The sequence below is a fragment of the Sus scrofa genome, chromosome 8 (genome assembly GCF_000003025.6).
Source record: "Sus scrofa isolate TJ Tabasco breed Duroc chromosome 8, Sscrofa11.1, whole genome shotgun sequence".
Taxonomy (NCBI): Eukaryota; Metazoa; Chordata; class Mammalia; order Artiodactyla; family Suidae; genus Sus; species Sus scrofa.
In genome coordinates, this window is record NC_010450.4 from 131416290 (window position 1) to 131436038 (window position 19749).

General features: G+C 42.3%; 2 protein-coding genes across 10 annotated transcripts in view; one reads left to right on the top strand and one right to left on the bottom strand.

The window, feature by feature from the left end:
- Positions 1–15138, top strand: part of SPARCL1 (SPARC like 1) — a 44624-nt gene extending 29486 nt beyond the window's left edge. For 3 of the 6 annotated variants that reach the window (XM_005667002.3, XM_021100261.1, XM_005667001.3), the window contains 8 exons: positions 85–1065; positions 2659–2731; positions 3432–3550; positions 4268–4388; positions 6154–6290; positions 8418–8566; positions 9569–9717; positions 14685–15138. In XM_005667002.3, the coding sequence (XP_005667059.1) occupies positions 85–1065; positions 2659–2731; positions 3432–3550; positions 4268–4388; positions 6154–6290; positions 8418–8566; positions 9569–9717; positions 14685–14713 (1758 nt within the window). In that variant the 3' untranslated portion in view covers positions 14714–15138. 6 annotated transcript variants of the gene reach the window in all.
- The window catches only part of DSPP (dentin sialophosphoprotein), a 126088-nt gene that overhangs the window by 98103 nt on the left and 8236 nt on the right, over positions 1–19749 (bottom strand). The gene's annotated exons all lie outside the window — the stretch shown is intronic.

Here is a 19749-nt window from a genome sequence, read left to right on the forward strand (position 1 = left end):
TAGTCAACATTGGCTGATGCACTGTAAATATGAGGTAGACACGACATTATCACTTGTTTCAAGGATAAACTCTTTTCTTTTCAGGCTGAAAAATCTTCAGTACTAAAGTCAAAGGAGGAAGACCATGAAGAGTCAGCAGACCAGGACCAGAGTTACAGCCAAAACCTGGGATCACAGGAGCAAGAGAAAAGTGAAAGAGACTTAATTGAGAACTCCGAGTATATGCCAACTGAAGGTACATTGGACCTAAAAGAAGATATGACTCAACCTCAAAAGGAAAAATTCCCAGAGAGCATTGATTCCCTTGGTCATGATGACAGTTCCATTGTAGATTCTAACCAACAAGAAAGTATCACAAAAGCAGAGGAAAACCAAGACTCACATCCTCAACTGAACAGGAGCAGTAAACATAGCCCAGATCTAAGTGACCGAGGAAACCAAGAGCAGGATCCAGATAGTCCAACTGGAAAAGACGAAGGGGAAAAAGAGCCACATGAAGTTGATACCCTCAATGACAACCAAGAAGAGGAGAGAGAAGTGCTCCAGGAGCAGTCTAACAGCGAGCAGGAAGAAGACAGTACCCGATCAGATGACATCTTGGAAGAGTCTTACCAACCAACTCAAGCAAGCAAGATGCAGAAAGATGAATTTGAGCAGGGTAATCAAGGACGAGAAGAGGAAAACGCCAATGCAGAAACAGAAGAGGAAACTGCCTCAAAAATCACTAAGCCCAATCAAGAAAGAGAATGGCAGAGCCCAGAAGGAAAGCCTGGCCTTGAAGTTATCAGCAACCACGAGGAGATGGATAAAAAGACCCTTGCTAAGCCTTTGTTGGTGGAGCCTACTGATGATGATAACGTCATGCCCAGAAATCACGGGGCCGATGATGACAGTGATGATGATGATGAACACAACGCAAGTGAGGACGCCTTCAACCCAAGTGAGGCTTATCTGGAGCGTGAAAGAGCTCCATCCAATTACTACCACACCAAATACAAGGAGCAAAGAGAAAAAGCACATGAGGGTGAGAATGTAGATACCGGCGAAGCTGCAGAAAACCAAGGGGTGAGATTATTTACAATGATGCTTCTTCGATAAGGTGGTTAGCTTTATTACAAAATAGCCATGACCTTTCTCTGTGCTCTTGCCATCTCTTCTGTTTATCTCTATTAGTACATTACTGAAATATATTATAAGTATTTATTTTTCTCTGCATCTCCATCATCAGGCTGAAAATGCCTGATTTATTTGAGGTGCCCTAGAAGTAGGTCCCGGATTTTAGTGCAGTTTGTTTGGGAAGTTCAGGGAACAAAAAGGAGTGGAGGAGTGACACAGGGAAGGAAAGGAAGCTAATCAGGAGTACATTGTTAAAGGCATGTCAAGCACATTCCTCTAAATTATTCCATTTGGAAGGTGAGGGAGCTGTGGCTTTTATACAAGCTGAGAATTACGAGGAGAGGAGTTCATTCCCCAGCATTTCCAGTCTGTCCTGTGAGTAGGCCAGATAGATCGTCATGGTTTTCCAGGCACACGCAGAACTGGCAGCCGAAAGTCCCTGGCACCACCTGGAATGGTAAATTCTGACAGACATGAGGGATGGGAGACATGACAACTGCTGCTCTCATGCCTTAAGAGCAGGTGCCAGATCATAGTCAAGTTGAATCACCAATGTTTATCAAATGGCCTTGAATGTTATAGGAGATCCAGCAATGTTTGTGATTTAGCTATAAAAGCAAAGAACAAAGACTTTAGCTACAATTTTATTAAGCAAACACACACCAAAATGATAATCCGAAAACAGCAGTGGGGTAGTGGAAGGAAAGAAGCATATTGTTGTTTGGTTGTTTAATCAGTTGGGAGCTTTCATGCAAACCCTGACAGCCACCCACCAGGAGCTCTTAACTTTTGCTGTGCAAGGTGAATAGTAATTTCAATTCCTGAAAACTCTGCTGCCACTCTAAAGTAGGAGTCTTCTGGAGTTCCCGTCGTGGCTCAATGGTTAACGAATCTGACTAGGAACCATGAGGTTGTGGGTTCGGTCCCTGGCCTTGTTCAGCGGGTTAAGGATCTGGTGTGGCTGTGAGCTGTGGTGTAGGTCGCAGACGTGGCTTGGATCCCGTGTTGCTGTGGCTCTGGCATAGGCTGTTGGCTACAGATCTGATTAGACCCCTAGCCTGGGAACCTCCATATGCTTCGGGAGCGGCCCTAGAAATGGCAAAAAGTAAAAAAATAATAACAATAAAATAAAATAAATAAAAATTTTTAAAAAGTAGGAGTCTTCTTACATTTTAAAAACCTGGTAAGACATCTTTCCCAGTTGCTTCATAGAGATTACTGATGTGATCACGTGTTAACTACAGAATCACGTGGTACTACTGCATTTCTATTTTCCCAAACTAAAGGGGAGGTCTCAACTTGACATCTGATGTTAGCTGCAACTTTTATTGGAGAGATACGGCACTGAATCCAATTGATAAAGATAAAAATGGCTCCTGTTCTCAAAGTGTTACCATGTGTTTCCATGGTTGTGGCTGGTGTCTGAGATCTGAAATGACGGGGGTATGAAAAGATCTGAGCAGGTATGCATAGTGGAAATATAAATTATGTAATGACTTTCTTCTAAAATAGACTTCAACTTCTGCTCTTGTTATTACAAAGGCCAAGAAAGCAGAGGGCTCACCAAATGAAGATGACAATTCAACTGAAGGCACCACGAGGGGGCACAGTGTTGGTGAGTATGGGCTAAGCAGGCTGGCTGTGACAGTATCAGGGAAGAGACAACGGGCCAGGTCGAGCTATCCTCATCCCTGCATTTGTGAATACTGCACAGAATTCTTCCTCTCCCCACTCCTCCGAGGAAATGCTCCCACAGAAATTGTTGACATTCTCCTGTGCACATTTCATATACAACTATGCTAATTGTGTTTACAAACTGGGAGTCTGGTTGCAAAAGCTAGAATTCTTTTTCTCTAAATCCTTTTGCTTCAAAGAAGAGGAAGAAGGAATTCTGCCTTATTTACTTTCAAATCCATATCTTAGACTTTAGATCTCATATTTAATTGAGACCTAATTCTCATTCACATGCCCCAACCACAAAATTTTGCATTTCAGCCAATAAAATTCTCATGGCTTATTTAACTTTTGACCAACTTGTACAGAACTGCGCTACAGACATCAGGCTATGGCCCTGTAGGCAGATCAACAAGAGTCGTTTGTTCTTTTTAAATCCTCAATCCAAACTGCACAGAACCTCGGCCTATTGTGTAAAAGAGTCCGGGGTCAGAGGGTCCCACCTGGAAATGAACACATTCATTAAAAAGGCTTCTAATATTTTCCAAGCTTTCTCTTATTCATGAGAATGGAACTGTCTGGATGAATTTATGTACTCAACTTGGCTTTTCCCATGATTCCTGTCTAAACTTTTCTGTTAGATTCTTGCATGAGCTTCCAGTGTAAAAGAGGACACATCTGCAAGGCTGATCAACAGGGAAAACCCCACTGTGTTTGCCAAGACCCAGTGACATGTCCTCCTACAAAACTCCTTGACCAAGTAAGTTTTCCACAAGATGGTCTTTAAGGGATATCAAACAGTGATTCGAATGAAAGTAATTTGCGATTGCAATCTTTTGTTTAAAAAAGTAAATGCGAGGGGAGTTCCTATCCTGGCTCAATGGTAACGAACCCCACTAGTATCCAGGAGGACGCAGGTTCGATCCCTGGCCTCGCTCAGTGGGTTAAGGCGTTGCTATGACTGTGGCATAGGCTGGCAGCTACAGCTCTGATTCGACCCCTAGCCTGGGAACTTCCATATGCCGCAAGTGTGGCCTTAAAAAGACAAAAAAAAAAAAAAAAAAAAATTAATAAAATGAAATAAGTAAGTGCCATGTTATCACTAATATTTAAGTAATAGTCAGTAGAAACAAATGCCAAGAAATGAAATAATTTCAACTGTGCCCTGAAAAGATAATCATTGATGTAGAATTTATCTTAAAACTCATTCTCTCCTTGGAACATCTGCCGTTTTTATTTTGAGTTTTTCTAGAGCTAAGTTGTCATCACCATTGGTGTAATTTAGTTGATTTTCTTGTGCTGCATGGGACAGTTGGGATTTAATAGGCTCATCTACCTGACCTCATCTTTAGTGTGAGCCACACGGGAAGTCCTACATCTTTGGCACAGCAGTTTGTTAGACAGCCTTGAATGAGCGGAGTGTTTTTCCACTGAACATTTGTAAAGTGGAGCTTTTTCCCATGCTTGCCTTTCCTAGGTTTGTGGCACTGACAATCAGACCTATGCCAGCTCCTGTCATCTCTTTGCTACCAAGTGCAGACTGGAGGGGACGAAAAAGGAGCACCAACTGCAGCTGGATTACTTTGGAGCCTGCAAATGTAAGAGTCCATCACTACTGCCAACCACCACTGCTGAGAGGGTTTGGGGTGAAACTGAATTATACATATTCATACTCACATACATGCAAACAACAACAACAACGACAACAAAAACTAACATACTTCTCTTTTTTTGCTTTTTTTTTTAGGGCTGAACCTGCAGCATATGGAGGTTCCCAGGCTAGGGGTCTAATAGGAGCAGCAGCTGCCAGCCACAGCCACAGCCACAGCCACAGCAACTCGGGATCCAAGCTGTGTCTGCAACCTACACCATAGCTCATGGCAACGCTGGATCCTTAACACACTGAGTGAGGCCATGGATTGAACCTGCATCCTCGTGGTTCCTAGTCGGATTCATTTCTACTGCGCCACAATGGGAACTCCAAAACTAACGTAGCTCTGAATCCAGACTGCACATTAAAATAACTGGGAAGATTTTTTGAAAATTAAAGGAATAATACCCAGACTTTAACTACAAGAGATTCTGATTTAATTGGGTTAGAACCTTAATTAGCTGGAAACTTGGCATTGTTTCTTCATTTGTTTTTCAAGTAACCTAGACAATTCTGATGTGCAGCCAGGGTTCAGAACCACTATGCTATCCATTCAATAATTGAGATGAGTCACTGGAGTTTTGTTAAATTAGTTGTCCTCTTCCCAGTTAAGCAAGTGCCAATAAGTTTTAAGGACAACCTAGTCTTCCAGAATTTTTTTAAAAGGTTCTTGCTTCCCCAGGATACTCTCAATTCTGTCTGGATCTCCTGGTTGCTAAGTGATTTTCCACATTAGCAGTGCTCACTCACCTCCCTCTCCTTCTGGACACACGAGAGGATTCAGCTTCTCAGCCCCCTTGATGTTAGATGCAGCCATAGGAGTCGCTTTGTCCAATGAAATCTGAGCAAAAATCATCATGTGAGTTCTGGGCAGAAGCGTATAAGAGCTGGTGTGTGGCTCTTCACCCTTCATCTCGTCTTGAGATGGTGTTGAGAGGGTGAAGTCTCCACCATCCGGAGCCCCGAGAGCCAGCGATGAGCAGAGCTCTCCTGCCGACTCGTGTGGGATGTGAAGGAGGATCAAGAGGTAAACACTTGATGGGATGTACAACAGGATGACGACAAAACACTCAACACTGCTGTATTTCACAGGTGCCGAGAAAGTAGACCATGAAAGTTCTTACCACGAGGAAATAAAAAATTGGATAACCATGAGGTGATGAATGCAGCAATCACTACACGATAGATGTGTGTCAAGTCATTTTGCTGCACACTTTACACTTAGAGTGTGGTATGTCAATTATATCTCAATGAGCCTGAAAAAAAGAAGTAAACTTTTTTTCCTTTAAGCCACAGAGATTTAACATTGTTACCACAGTATAAGCTAACTTCTGCCTTTTTCTCTTTTCCCCTAAGAAACAGCTCTTGCGACCTCTACCTCGTAATTCCAACTCTCTGATTCTGGAGCAGTGGTTCTCAGCCCTGGCCACACATGAGAATTACCTGTGGAGGTTTTTAAAGCATCCTGATTGGATTCTCATCTCCAATCAAATCAGAATTTCTTTGAACAGAAGCTGGCATCTTTGGGATGCTTTTAAAACACTCCTGGCAATTCTGCTGTGTCACCAGGATTAAGGACCACTGCTGTGATGGAGGGGCAGTGAGGAAACTGCCAGTCACTGGAAGTCATTAAGCATCCTGTCATGAGGACAATCCTCAGGGCAGGAGTAAGAACCAAAAGTCAAGATCAATTTATTTTCTGCTTGGAACAGCTATTCCTGCTTGTACGGACTTTGAAGTGACCCAGTTTCCTCTAAGGATGAGAGACTGGCTCAAGAATATCCTCATGCAGCTTTATGAGCCTAACCCTGAACATGCTGGATATCTAAATGAGAAGCAGAGAAATAAAGTAAGTTAACCATGGCTCAGCTGCCTGGGCGTCTGTCTGCGGGCCTGGAAAAGGTGTCAGGGGCTGGGGCCAGGGGCAAGGGCTGCCTTCCACTGCATATCAGCAACCACACTTGGTTAACATATAGCAGTGGTCATCGTTCAGGCCACAAGGTTTGGGAAACAAACCTCATTCCTACACAAAGCGCGGTGGCCTGAGCAAGGGCTCTTGAACTCATACCTAGGCCAAGATCTGTGGAGTAAAGTAAACCTCCATTCAGCATTTACATGTTCAGGCCCAGACATATTATTTAAGTCAAAACATCTCTTTTTCTTTCATAGGCCAGACAGAGGTGTGTGATATAAGGGAAACCCACTACTAACGATGTCAGTAATACATTAAAATTTAAAAGTGGAGAAGATTGATCCTAAAAGCGCCCAAAGAAAACTCATTCCCCAGGGAGTTACTGAGTATATCCCCAGTACCCGGAATGGATTTACATGTTGGAAACACAGCCATGAACCAAACAAAAATCTCTGCCTTTGTAATCTTACATCCTACACAAAGAGATGATATACAGTAACATAAACATGTATGCAAATATGAACATGCACGCAAATATATAAACATATGCAAGAAAATATTTATGCAAATACACATATAAGTTAAGTCAGGTGGGATGAAACATGCCATAAAGAAAAAATAAAAGGAGGTTGTGCATTAATTGTGTCAGATGCTGTTTATAGGTTAAGGATTAAGAGTTGGCCCCTGATTTGGCATGTGGCAGTCATAGTTGACCTTGACAGGAGCTGTTTCTGCAGAGCAGGAAAGAGAACATCCTGCGTGGACTGCCTTCAAAAGAAAATAGGAGGAACGGTGTGGGAAAAGTGAAATGGGGTGGCAGAGAGAGAGAGGAATGTGAGTTCAAGTGTCCTCTTGCAGTTCCCATCCTGGCTCAGTGGAAAGCAATCTTACTAGTATCCATGAGGATGCAGGTTCAATCCCTGGCCTCGCTCATAGGTTAAGGACCTGGCACTGCCGTGAGCTGTGGTGTAGGTCACAGACCCAGCTTCGATGCCGTGTTGCTGTGCCTGTGGCTATAGTTCCGATTAGACCCCTAGCCTGGGAACCTCCATATGCCAAGGGTGAGGCCCTAAAAAGACCAAAAAAAAAAAAAAAGAGCCCTATCTACCATCAGGAGATGGTAGAGGATGTTTGTGTGCTTCTGGAAATAACCCAGCAAAGAAGGAAAGGTGCCCAACTGTCACAGCGTATTCTTGAGTAGATGAGAAGGGGTGAGCTTCTGAGCGCCAGGGAGGGGCTGGACTTAGATGAGGAGCATAGGAAGTTCACCCACAGTGACAAGGAGGGACATTGGTAGCTGTGTTCATGGGAACGGGTAGAAGTTCTGTTCTGATTGCTTCCAATGACTCAGTGAAATAATGGGCAACGGCACCAGCTGAGAGTTTTATATGTACATACACGCATTGCCCCTAAATAATTTCTAGCCTCTCTCTCTCACAACACGTCGTCACAGACAGGCTCGAGAGCATGAGATACACAACAAGGAGATGTCAATGAGGGGGCCAACCCAAGACTCAGCAGGCATGGGGTGGAAATACAGGGAGAATCAAGAACAGAGAACACCAGGGGGGAAGAGCTGGACACCTCACTAACGAATGAACGATTTTGTCTAGGTCAGTTCAGCCCTTTCCATTAAAACCCTCTCACAGTTTGAAGAAATGTGGTGAACCTTACTCGGTTAAAAGATCAAAAAAGACAAATTTCTTCTGAAAACCGCAGTTATTTTTTTAATGTCTGCTGTTATTCTGTGTAATAAGAAAGGCTCAGCGTTCTCTCTGTGGTTGCTGCTGTAACGTGGGTTCGATCTCTGGCCCAGAGACTTTCATATGCCACAGGCACAACCGAAAAAAATAAAAAACAAACATAATTCTCAACTTAAGGAAAAAAAATAAGAAAGAAGAAAGGCTGTAGCGTTGATGAGAAGGCGCGTAATGGGTTCTCCAGTGACGTTCTGCACTGGGTTTCCTCTGCCACGTTGAGTTCCTATCCCCGAGAGGTTTAGCGAGCGAGAATTCCACTTCACTTGTCTGATTCTCTGATGATGTTCTCCCTTCCTGATCGCAGGTCAAGAAAATTTACCTGGATGAAAAGAGGCTCTTGGCTGGGGACCATTCCATCGACCTTCTCTTAAGGGACTTTAAGAAAAACTACCACATGTATGTGTATCCCGTGCACTGGCAGTTCAGTGAGCTTGACCAACATCCGCGGGACAGGTAAAAGCCTTTTATTTTCCCATGACCAGGGCACCTCCCCGATATAAGGGCTATCTATACTAAGAGAATTCTAAACAGATTCAGGAAATTTCCCAGTTCTATTTTTTTATTTTTTTATTTTATTTTATTTTTTTTGGCCACATGCACGGCACGTGGAAGATCCCAGGCTAGGGATCCAACCCGTCCCAAAGCAGTGACCCCCACGGTGACAGCATCGGACCTTAACCCACGGCACCACAGGGGAACACCCCCAGTTCCATTTTAGATCACAGAAGTGCCAAACAAATCTGGTCAGCAGTCTTAACAGAAAGCCGCTTTGAAAGTAACAGAACACGGCCACATCCCAGCTCCTAAGTTTACATGTTATGACCCAGCCCTCGCCTCCCGGCTCCTTGGCCTGGAGAGACTCTTTCAACTTTCCCAGGCCAGGGGTCAAATCAGAGCTGCAGGTGCCGGCCTATGCCACAGCCACAGCCACAGCCACGTGGATCTGAGCCGAGCCTGCAACCTATACCACTGCTCACGGTAATAGAGATCCTTAACTCACTGAGCAAGGTCAGGGATCGAACCTGCATCCTCATGGATACTAGTCAGGTTCGTTATCTGCTGAGCCACAATGGGAACTCAAACTTTTTCTCGTTCTTGATCCTAAATTCCCAGGATAATCTGATTGGCCCCACTTGGGTCAAGCACCTACATCTGGAAGCAGTACGGACGGCCGGTGGGAAGAGCCAGGTTGTGCACACACGATTGCTTGGTTGTACCCTCATAAATTCAGAGTGCAGGGGTTCCTAGTGAAGAAGGAAGCCTTGTGTGAACTGACATCCCCAAAGCGTCTGCCTCCCCCATAAGCAGTTTATTTCATTTGCGGCTTCTCAGGAATGTACTGCATATTTGTCATCCTCGCGACCTTGTGGAAGAAAAATGCCCTTGGTGATCCTAAGAGCCAACTTTTCTTAAATGAGCTACTCAGTTAACAGGCTGCCATCTATCTCATTGCAGAGTCCTGACCCACTCTGAGCTCGCTCCTTTGCGAGCATCGCTGGTGCCCATGGAACACTGCATAACACGCTTCTTTGGAGAGTGTGACCCCAACAAGGATAAGCACATCACCCTGAAGGAGTGGGGCCGCTGCTTTGAAATTAAAGAAGGTAAATTCGTCATCAGCCTAGGGAGAGGGGTGTCCTCTTGTCTGGATAAGCCCTAAGCCCTGCAGCCCTCACAGAGGGGTCCTGCTGTGGGTTCTAACTGGAACCTAGAGACCACAAGGTGGCAGCGTCTCAGGCAGAACCACTGTCACGGCAAGGTTCTTACTTCCTTCGTAATTCTCAGTTTTCAAAGGGTAGCGAGGGTGCATATTTAAGAGATGGAACTGCACTGAGGTCTCAGAAGTTGGCCAAGCCCTAAAAAAGTGATGTGAATCCAGAGCGCTAAGCCATCTCAGACGACTACCCTTCTGAGGAAGGAAGGACTTTATACCCTTCCTGAACCCGAGTATTGGGCCAAACTTTAAAAAATCATATGTGAAGAGTAGAACAGCAAGCCTGATTCTAAAAATGGGAGATGCCAGAAGAATCTAAGAATTTATTACCAACACACTAGAGATTTTCATCAGTTGTGCCCAGATGTTATTTCTTTAATCTAAAAGTGACCTATTCCTGCATCTTCAGTGACCAAAAAGAAAAGAAATTTAAATCCTTCCTACAGTGGAGGAATTTAAATTTAGACATTTGTTTTGCTAGGTTATGTCATCCTCTGCTTCTAAGTTACAGTTGTGATGTGCAAGTAAGTTTTTAATAATTGAGATTTGAAAGATGTTCCCAAAAGAGCAATCGCGACTGTTTGCAGAATGTAAATCGACGGTGAACATCACGTCTCTAAAGCAGAAATGTGACATATATGTTCGTGGCACACATACATGTAGGGTGAACATGCAGCTAAGAAATAAAGAAAAGCAAGTTCATCAGAGGTCAGGATTTCCCCCAAAAGAGGTAAATTGTGTGGACTTGAAAAACATTCTTGGAGTTCCCATCGTGGCTCGGTGGTTAACAAATCCGACTAGGAACCATGTGGTTGCAGGTTCCATCCCTGGCCTTGCTCAGTGGGTTAAGGATCCGGCATTGCTGTGAGCTGTGGTGTAGGTCGCAGACGCGGCTCGGATCTGGCCTTGCTGTTGCTCTATCGTAGGCCGGCGGCTACAGCTCCGATTCGACCCCTAGCTTGGGAACTTCCATATGCCGAGGGTGCGGCCCTAGAAAATACAAATATATATATTCTTTACACATGGGTATGATGCCTTGAAACTGGAAATAAAAAGGTGGAGTGTGGAGATTAGTTATTTACTGATAATTATTTTGTGAGACAGGCACAACTGTCACGAGTAAAGAATATGTTTGTAAGCACCTAGTTCTGCGCATTAGCTGCTATTCCTGCACAACAAGTTGCCCTAAAGCTTCGAAGCTTAAAATCTCTCTCGGTTTCTGAGGAGTCTGGGAGTAGCTTACCTGGATGGATCTGCTTTAGATCTGCTCTAAGCTCACCTACATGCTATGGCAGGAGGCTTCAGTTCCTCAGCACGCGGTCTTTTCTACGGGGCTGCTCATAACATAGCATCTGGTTTCCTCCAAGCCGGTGATTAGGGAGAGACTTAGAAAGAGTCCAAGACCGAAGCAGTACTGGCCTTTGGAATCGCATCTCGGAATGACATACTTCTGCCATATTCTCTTGGTCACACAGTCTAACGCTGCCACAGTGAGGAAGGGGACCACAGGAGGGGGGGATCACTGGGGACCGTGGTGGAGGCTGGCAGCCCATGAGCTTTACACCCCATTAACATCGATAGGAAATTAACAGGATATTAAGACCCAGCCTCGTGCAAATAATGCCAATTTCCTTTCTAACATCTATTCTATAAGCACAGTACTTTCAAATTCAAATACCTCCCTAAGAATGGCTAACACTGTTTTTCCCAATTCCTGTTAAAAAGACAACATGTACCTAAGAACAGCTGCCCGGCCCCTGCCCTCGACCATTATCAAGAGAAGAACTTACCTGGGGCAGGACATATGTATCTCTGCCCCCCATATACGGTGGGTGATTTTAAAGGAGTGGCCCAAAGGCAAATTTAAACAGAGGTGATTTAAGGAAACCAGTCACACTTTCCTGTCCCCTTTGAAACTTCTGGCAGTTTGAAACCCCAGCATGTGGGCTCACTGGGGCTCTGTGCTGGGTGGTTGTCTGGGAGGGGCAGGAAGGGCTTAAAGTTCAGCGACTAGCAAAGCTCCTAATGATCTTGTTTGTTCACTGTGGTTTGGCCATGATTGCGCTATTTTGAAGAAGGGAAAGAATTATCACACAGTAAGCCAATAAAGCAGTATCAAATATGCAGTCAGAACATGTAAACAAGTTACTACTTTGGGATGCTGCTAGGAAAAACTAAAAAAAAAAAGTCTTTTTGTCAGTATACCCTTTACTCCCTTAGGACTGAGAAACCCACAGGACAAGATAAATTTTAGCCAGAGTTGTCCTGAATTTTTAACTTCCTTTGCTCTAAACTAGATGTGCTAAAATATTCCAGCTCCGCCATTAACCAGTGAGTGAGGACGGATCCTCAGCAAGTCTCATTTTCCTTGTGTGTAAAAATGGGATTCAATTAAGGAGTCATTTATTTAATGCCTACGACATACAATGTATTGACATATAGCCATGCTGATCTTTAGGAAAACCTTCCAAGTGAGATGAATAGGGAAACCAGTCACATCATGCAGGTCCTACCTAGCCAGTTAAAGATATTATCCTCTGAGTCTTGAAGGTCCATCAAAGTGTTTTAAGCAAGGGAGTGATTTCACTTGATTTTTTGTTTGTTTGTTTGTTTGTTTCTTAGGGCCGCACCCATGGCATATGGAGGATCCCAGGCTAGGGGTCAAATCAGAGCTACAGCTGCCGGCCTACACCACAGCCACAGCAATGCAGGACCAGAGCCTCATCTGCGACCTACATCACAGCTCATGGCAATGCCAGATCCTTAACCCACTGAGCAAGGCCAGGGATGGAACCTGCAACTTCATGGTTTCTAGTCGGATTGGTTTCCGCTTTGCTACATATTTAAGAAAGATTCTTTTGGTTACCTTGTGGATAAGTCAGAGAACAGTTACAGTAAATCCAGGCAAGAGGTGATATGAACTTGAGTTAGGTGGTTATAGTAGGGGAAAGAAAAGCATTAAAGTATATATTAAAAAATATCAACAGGGGTTCCCTTGTGGCTCAGTGGGTTGAGGATCCAGCATTGTCACTGCTGTGGCTCTGGTTACTGCTATGACATGGGTTCAATCGCTGACCTGGGAATTTCTGCATGCTGTGGGTGCACCCCCCGCCCCCAGTCAGCATATTCAAGATATATTCAAGAATATAAACATCTTCAAGATGTATAGCATACAGAAATAATAAGACAATGTTTTATAGGAAGCATGTGGAGGCAGACAGCAGCCACTTCAGAGACTGAGAGGAAGAGAAGTACAAGGCCTAGGTTCCTAGCTCAGGCCAGGCAGGTAAAGAGAGGGACCTTCCACTGAGACAGAAAACACAAGAACAGAAGCAGGTTTGGGGGGACATGATCAATTCCATTTGTGACACATTGAATTTTGAAGTACTTAGGTGATAAAGTTCAGTTGATAGTTGAATATCTGGATGTGCTTTTCAAGACAGAGTTTGGGAATTTAAGTACATATTTGGCAAGTATAAGCATACAAAAAGTAATTGATACCAGGGAACAGGAATTAATTCCCTGAGGAAAATGTGCTGAGTTAATGGAAAAGGGTCATGGGTTGAACACCAAGGAACAGCATCTCGACAGTGGAAGAAGGAGTTCAGGAAGGAGAATGAAAAAGCTCCTGGAAGGAAAAAGAAAACAGGATAGTGCCATGTCTAAGGAGATGTTTCAAGAGCAGGAACAAAGCACAGAGCTCAATGCTGCTGAGATGTCAAGGAAGATACAAGACTAAGAACATCCTTTGGACGCAGGAATAAGGATAGCCCAGATGGCCTTGGTAAGAGCAGTTTTGGTGGAATGGTAGAGATGAAAGCCAGACCTTGAGAAAGAACATGGGTGTTTGAAGGCAGCGACGAGCTAGAGAGGGATACGGACTTGAGGGAAGAATTTCTAAGAGTAAAAGAGGCTTGAGCTCTCACGCATTCACTCACTCAGTCAGTCATTCTGGTGGTCTAGATAGTGCCGGGCACCGTTCTCAAGACTGGATATGCCGCGTATTTAAACATGAATGGGAAGGACCCAGTGAAAAAGGAAAGACTGTGGATGTGAGAGAGAAAAAAAAAAAGAGGAACATGGGGGAGAATTCTGGAAAGGTCAGATTAGATCCTAGGCACAAACCAAGAATTAGCCTCACAGTCAGCAGGAGGGACATCCCCCTTCTGAACACCAGAAAGAAGACATAGAATATGAGTGCAAATATCAGTGCCTTTATAGGTAATAAGCCTAGTACCCTATTTGACAAACGAAGCCAGTACTCAAAGGAAATATAAGACGAAGACTTACATTGAGCAGGAAAATTACCTGGTGTTCCAGACAGGGTAGCATGCTTCCAATGAATCTGCTTTAGGTATCTGTTCAATTAAGGAGTACAGTGGGCCACACTGGTAAGGGGTGGCCTTATATTCCCCAGAGGACGCTGTCTTCTTCCATAAGTGTGGCAGCAAGTTCTTTTAAAATTCCTTGATTGGAAATCTGATATAACTGGCACTATATTTCTATTGATTTCGATTATATTTTGGCAACCCTTATAGAGTGGTATACTTGGCATTTTTTGGCTGGGTCTCCCCTCAGTCACTACTACCAGTGGTTCTCGAACTACCTGCAGAGTTTTCTAAATGTATGCATGCCCTTGGCCACCACTGGAGATGCTGATTCAGGAGGCCGGGAGTGAGGTCCAAGGATACACATATTTTTAAAATATCATGGGCCATGTTGATGCCCTACCAGAACTGAAAACCACCATCTTACTGCCTTACCGATGGCTTCTCTGACCTCCCAGTTCTAAATCGTTGGTTTATATTACTGTTCTGGCTACTTTCTAAAAGGGTGTTTTGTTTTTGTTTTTTACAGAAGACATAGATGAAAATCTCCTGTTTTGAATTAAGATTTGAAAGAACTCAAACTTTTCTGCATCCTCCTGTTTTGATCACTTCTCAAGCATATGCAACGTGATACTTATAGATTTATATTTAGCAAAATGCTTGCATGTCTAAGAAGACAATGAGAATAACTGCTTGATAACAGTATGTACACCAGGCATTTAACATTAACTTTGGAAATAAAACGTTTAAATTAAGTAAAGTCAGTATTTGCAAAATACTATACACTGTGAACAGTTTAACTCCTCACTCCCTGCACCCATTCACAAAATACTTAGATTATAACACTCAAAAAAAAAAAAAAATACATTCATTTTGTCCATAATATCATGTGCACTTCAAAAAAGTGAAATAATGTTCCTTGTTGCTGATGTGTTTTCAATATCTTAATATTCTAATAAAATCTATAAAAATCTAAATGTTTATTCAAGCCTGTTTGCAGTCATTTACTTAAACAATTACATGTGAAAGACCAACCCAGGGTTCATACTTCACATAAAATTATAATCACACTTTCTAGACTTTACTGCTTAAAAAAAAAAAAAAAGTGTGAATGTGGTTGGGGGAGATAGTTCCTCTGGGAAGCAAGTATTTAGCTCTTGAAAGTGTTTTGTCACGATGTAAGTTTAAACAGAAAAAAACTGAATTCAAGTGCTCTTCTTCAAATTCAATTTAAAATATGGATGATTTTGCACTGCTTGATACAACTAATTTTAGTTTTTGTGCAGGTGTACATGTGCGTCTGGGGAGAGGAGGCCCAGCAAAATCTCTACATATTTCATGTCAAAATAAAGAGAATGTACAGATAACACACAGTGGAGAGCCCTGTCCAATGCAGTCAGAGATGAATAGCACTAGCATAAGTTGATAGCAAGAAAATGTGTCTTCGAAATTTTTTAATATAGTAAAAACTAGATGGCAAAAATATAAAAGACACCAAAATTAAGCTTTTCAAGGTTTAAAGCAAGGCAAAAACAGAAACTGTCACCCAGTTTATTCTACTTACAGTATTTAAAAGAAAATAAAATGGTGTTTCACATATTTAAACCGCTTTGATTATCTTTATTCAAATAATCAAAAATTTGTTCAGGAGTTCCCGTCGTGGCGCAGTGGTTAACAAATCCGACTAGGAACCATGAGGTTGCGGGTTCGATCCCTGCCCTTCCTCAGTGGGTTAACGATCCGGCATTGCCGTGAGCTGTGGTGTAGGTCGCAGACGGGGCTCGGATCCCGTGTTGCTGTGGCTCTGGTGTAGGCCGGTGGCTACAGCTCCAATTAGACCCCTAGCGTGGGAACCTCCATATGCCGCGGGAGCGGCCCAAGAAATAGCAACAACAACAACAACAAAAAAGACAAAAAAGACCAAAAAAAAAAAAATTTGTTCAGAGTTTTACAGTCACTGCCCCTAGCAATTTTATCTGAAGGACACTTAAAGAAGTTTTTTTTGTTTGTTTTTTGTTTGTTTGTTTTTTATGGAAGTTCCCAGGCCAGGGATTGAATCTGAGCCACAGCTGCAGTAACGCTGGATCCTTTAACCCACTGCACTGGGCCAGGGATCAAACCCATACCTCTGTAGCAACCTGAGCCACTACAGCCAGACTCTTAACCCACTGAACCACAGCAGGAACTCCTGGAAGTTCGTTTTTTATCAGAATAATCTCTGATTCATTTTTAAATTATATTTTTTATTTCTTTTCTTAGCTCAATGAGTCACTTGTTCTTAACCAGAAAGTATCACACGAGGTCATGTCTAAATAATTATGTTCAATTTGATTAATCAAAGTGTAATTAAGCATTATTTATAATTCCTTCCAACTACAGAAATAATTTTAGGAATTATCCCACAATTCAGAATATTCTTATGTGTACCTGCAAAGAAAAGTAATGAGAGGTCCTGACTAGGTAGAAACCAAGTTCCTAATTGCACATTTGTTCAAAACAGTGAAATCGAATTTGGAGGCATTAATTAGACCTCTGACTATTTTTAATATTTTAAATATTTTAAACGTTTTGGAATAGTGAAAGATGACCTTAATGCTAGGGACATTACCTAAACATTCACTAAAAATTTTTTACTTGAAAACAATTTTCATTTTGAAATAAAAATATTGTTTAATAAGAGAAAGTTTTAGCACCTTAAATTTTTCTATTACTTAAGGCTCCCATATATAGAGTTGCCCTTGTTGAAATACTGTAAAAGCACTTAAATATTCTTAGTGGTCACAATTTTTAATGGTGAGTTGTTTGCAATACAGACATGACTCTAATTCCAACCAAGGTGATGAAGTTATTTCCTCAGAAATCAGTCTTTAAGCCTATCTCTGTGTAATTGAGATATTTAAGAAGTTGGAGTTCCTAGTCTAGAATAATTATTCAATTTAGCTTTGAATTTTGTGACTCATATTGCCCATGACCACAAAGGCATTAGTAATACGGCTTAAATACTAGGTGGGCATCGAGATTCTAGATCACACTGCTCTTTGAATTTGTTGCCCAAGGACCATTTGAAGCAAAGGTAATTGAAAAGACAGTGTAATTTAGACTGAATTGATTGTATTAGGTAAAAATGTTGTTTTTGGATAATTTAATGATTTCTAATAGGTCCACCTATCAAAGGAAGAAAAAAATTCAAGGGTTTGAATCTAGAAGGGAAAAAAATGCAAAGGCATGCAAAGGAGAAACACAAAAAAGAAGGGGGAGGGAGGGAGATAAGCTGCCTAAATTTAGGCAAAGTAAAACAGCACAAAGACAAATCAGAGCTGAGTCTCAAATACATATGTATAAAAGAGTTGGAAATATAAATAACTTGCTTCAGGTGCTGAGGACAAGTCTTAATAGGAATATGATGAAATTTTTTTTCTTCCAAAATTCAATTCCAGAGTACAGCGACTTGGTTTGAAACTAAGGTAAGTTAATTTGAATTAAATGTGATTTAAGGACCATTAAAAAAGGTTTGCATTCAGAATCGGCAGGCCAGTCAAGACCACATTGATTTGTTTTATTGAATTTATTCATATTGTGTTTATTCTCTACCAATCCATGATGCCTTTCAAGATTTTTTCCGTATCATTTCCTTTTTGAGAAACCTTAATTGTCAGTAACAGCATCCAGACCATATGAAGACCTGGTAAATCTCTTGGGGGTAGGCGCTCACGACGGATTTATTCATATACTACATACTAACTCTCATTTAAGCCAGTGGCGGTACATCTTTTATTCTAAGTTGCTATGACCTTGGTGTCTGAAGATTTGAGAGTAGAGATCACAAATTCAAATAACCTCAGGGACCAAACAGTACAGGTTGAACTGTGAGATTACAAGGAAGAATAGTAAGCGGATGCAATGTTATGAGACAAAAAATGCATGTCCTGTCTAAAGGCAGTTTTTAAAGCACTGTTGTAGGCTTACAAAACCTGGCTCTAGAGGCAGGATTCAGGCTGACCACAATTTTAACACCAGCAACTAAAAAGTCTATTTATAATGGGATAGGGGAAAAAAAAAAAAAATGATCTCTTAACCCTTCAATTCCAGACTGCTCCTTCAGAATGAAATTTCTCACCCTGGCTGGCCTTGGGATCGCTGCCACTGCCCTGCCATCCCCGTGAGTACTCCTCCTCAGCTTTCCACTCCCTTTCCAGTCTGGAGACACAGTGTTTCCGGGCTAGAAAGCATTTCCTCTACCTTTTCATTCCAGGAGAGTTGCAGAACCAGGAATTTACCATTCTTCTTCAGAAGAGTTTTCCCACACAAATCCCAGCCCCCTGTGCCATTTGCAGGCTGCATGACCTTGAGGAAGAAACTAACCCACGGCTTCCCAGCCTGTAAAAGGAGTTCTAAGAACTACCTCAGAGTTATGCCAGGATGATAAAAATGCATCTAATGGAACATAGGAAGCGCTCGAGCAAACTTCGCAATATAGAGAAAGTATTCCATAGTCACGTAGGTCTTAATTAAGCAGTTCCAACTGAGTTTCATTTACAATTCCCTTCCCCAAAATGCCTCATGTTGACTACAGCCAGGCTTCCTCATCTATGCAATGGGCTCTACGCCTCCCATGTGTGTTTACTATAGTCTGAAATGTTAGGGTACCTAGCCAGCAGGAACCCCCATCCCCTGTACATTCTGCAACAAAGGAGACCTCAAAGAAGGGAGGGAGCTTTCAAAATTTGTATTTGGGGACACACAAAATTTAAATTTACACTTCCATACTCTCTCCACTTTGCACTACATTGAGAACACTGTTGATTCAAAGATAAAGAGGCATGCAATGTGATTAATCTTAAGAAATGTAAAGAAAAACATTCTTTGGAAATAAGTTTAAAAGTAAAAAGTACAAATTCTAAATCACTGGACAAAATTAATACAACTTTCCCCTATTAGACTCAACTGCTTTCTAGTTCAGAGGGAAAGCTGTATCAGGGATGAGCATAACGCTCAATATCGGCTTGTCAACCATTCTCATGAGAGTAAAATGTCTTGGAGATGAGTAAATTATTGTCACATGTTGCTTTACCTTGTTGCTGTTATTTTTTACAAGCTCGAACAATCTGGAGGACATTCCAGTGGTCAGGTAAACTTCTGGTTGTATTTTCAAATGACGTGGTCATCATTTTTAAAGTTTTCAAGTGTTTGGAATAACTGATATCATGTTTCTCGTTACAGAGATTTAACTTCCACCCACCACAAGGACCACTATTTTTTCCTCAGATCCCATTTCCCCCACCTCCACAACTGCCTCTGGTAAGCACGGGTTGGGGGGAATCTCAACTTGCAAAGAGTACTTATTAGTTGGATGATGGTCATAGCATTTTCCGAATTTGGACACAGAAATATGAGGCTTTGCGAGGCCACCAGGCACCAGCTGTTCACACTCCCCTCCTGCATAGCTGTGGTGGAGTGTGACAAGCAGCTATAGCAAACTCCCTTCCAAAGCTTCAGGGACTTCTTTCACTCTCTCTCTATGCTTGCTATCAAAAAGGGGTTTACACTAAATTATGTCAACTATAATGAGCTTAATTATTCTTCACATAGGGAAT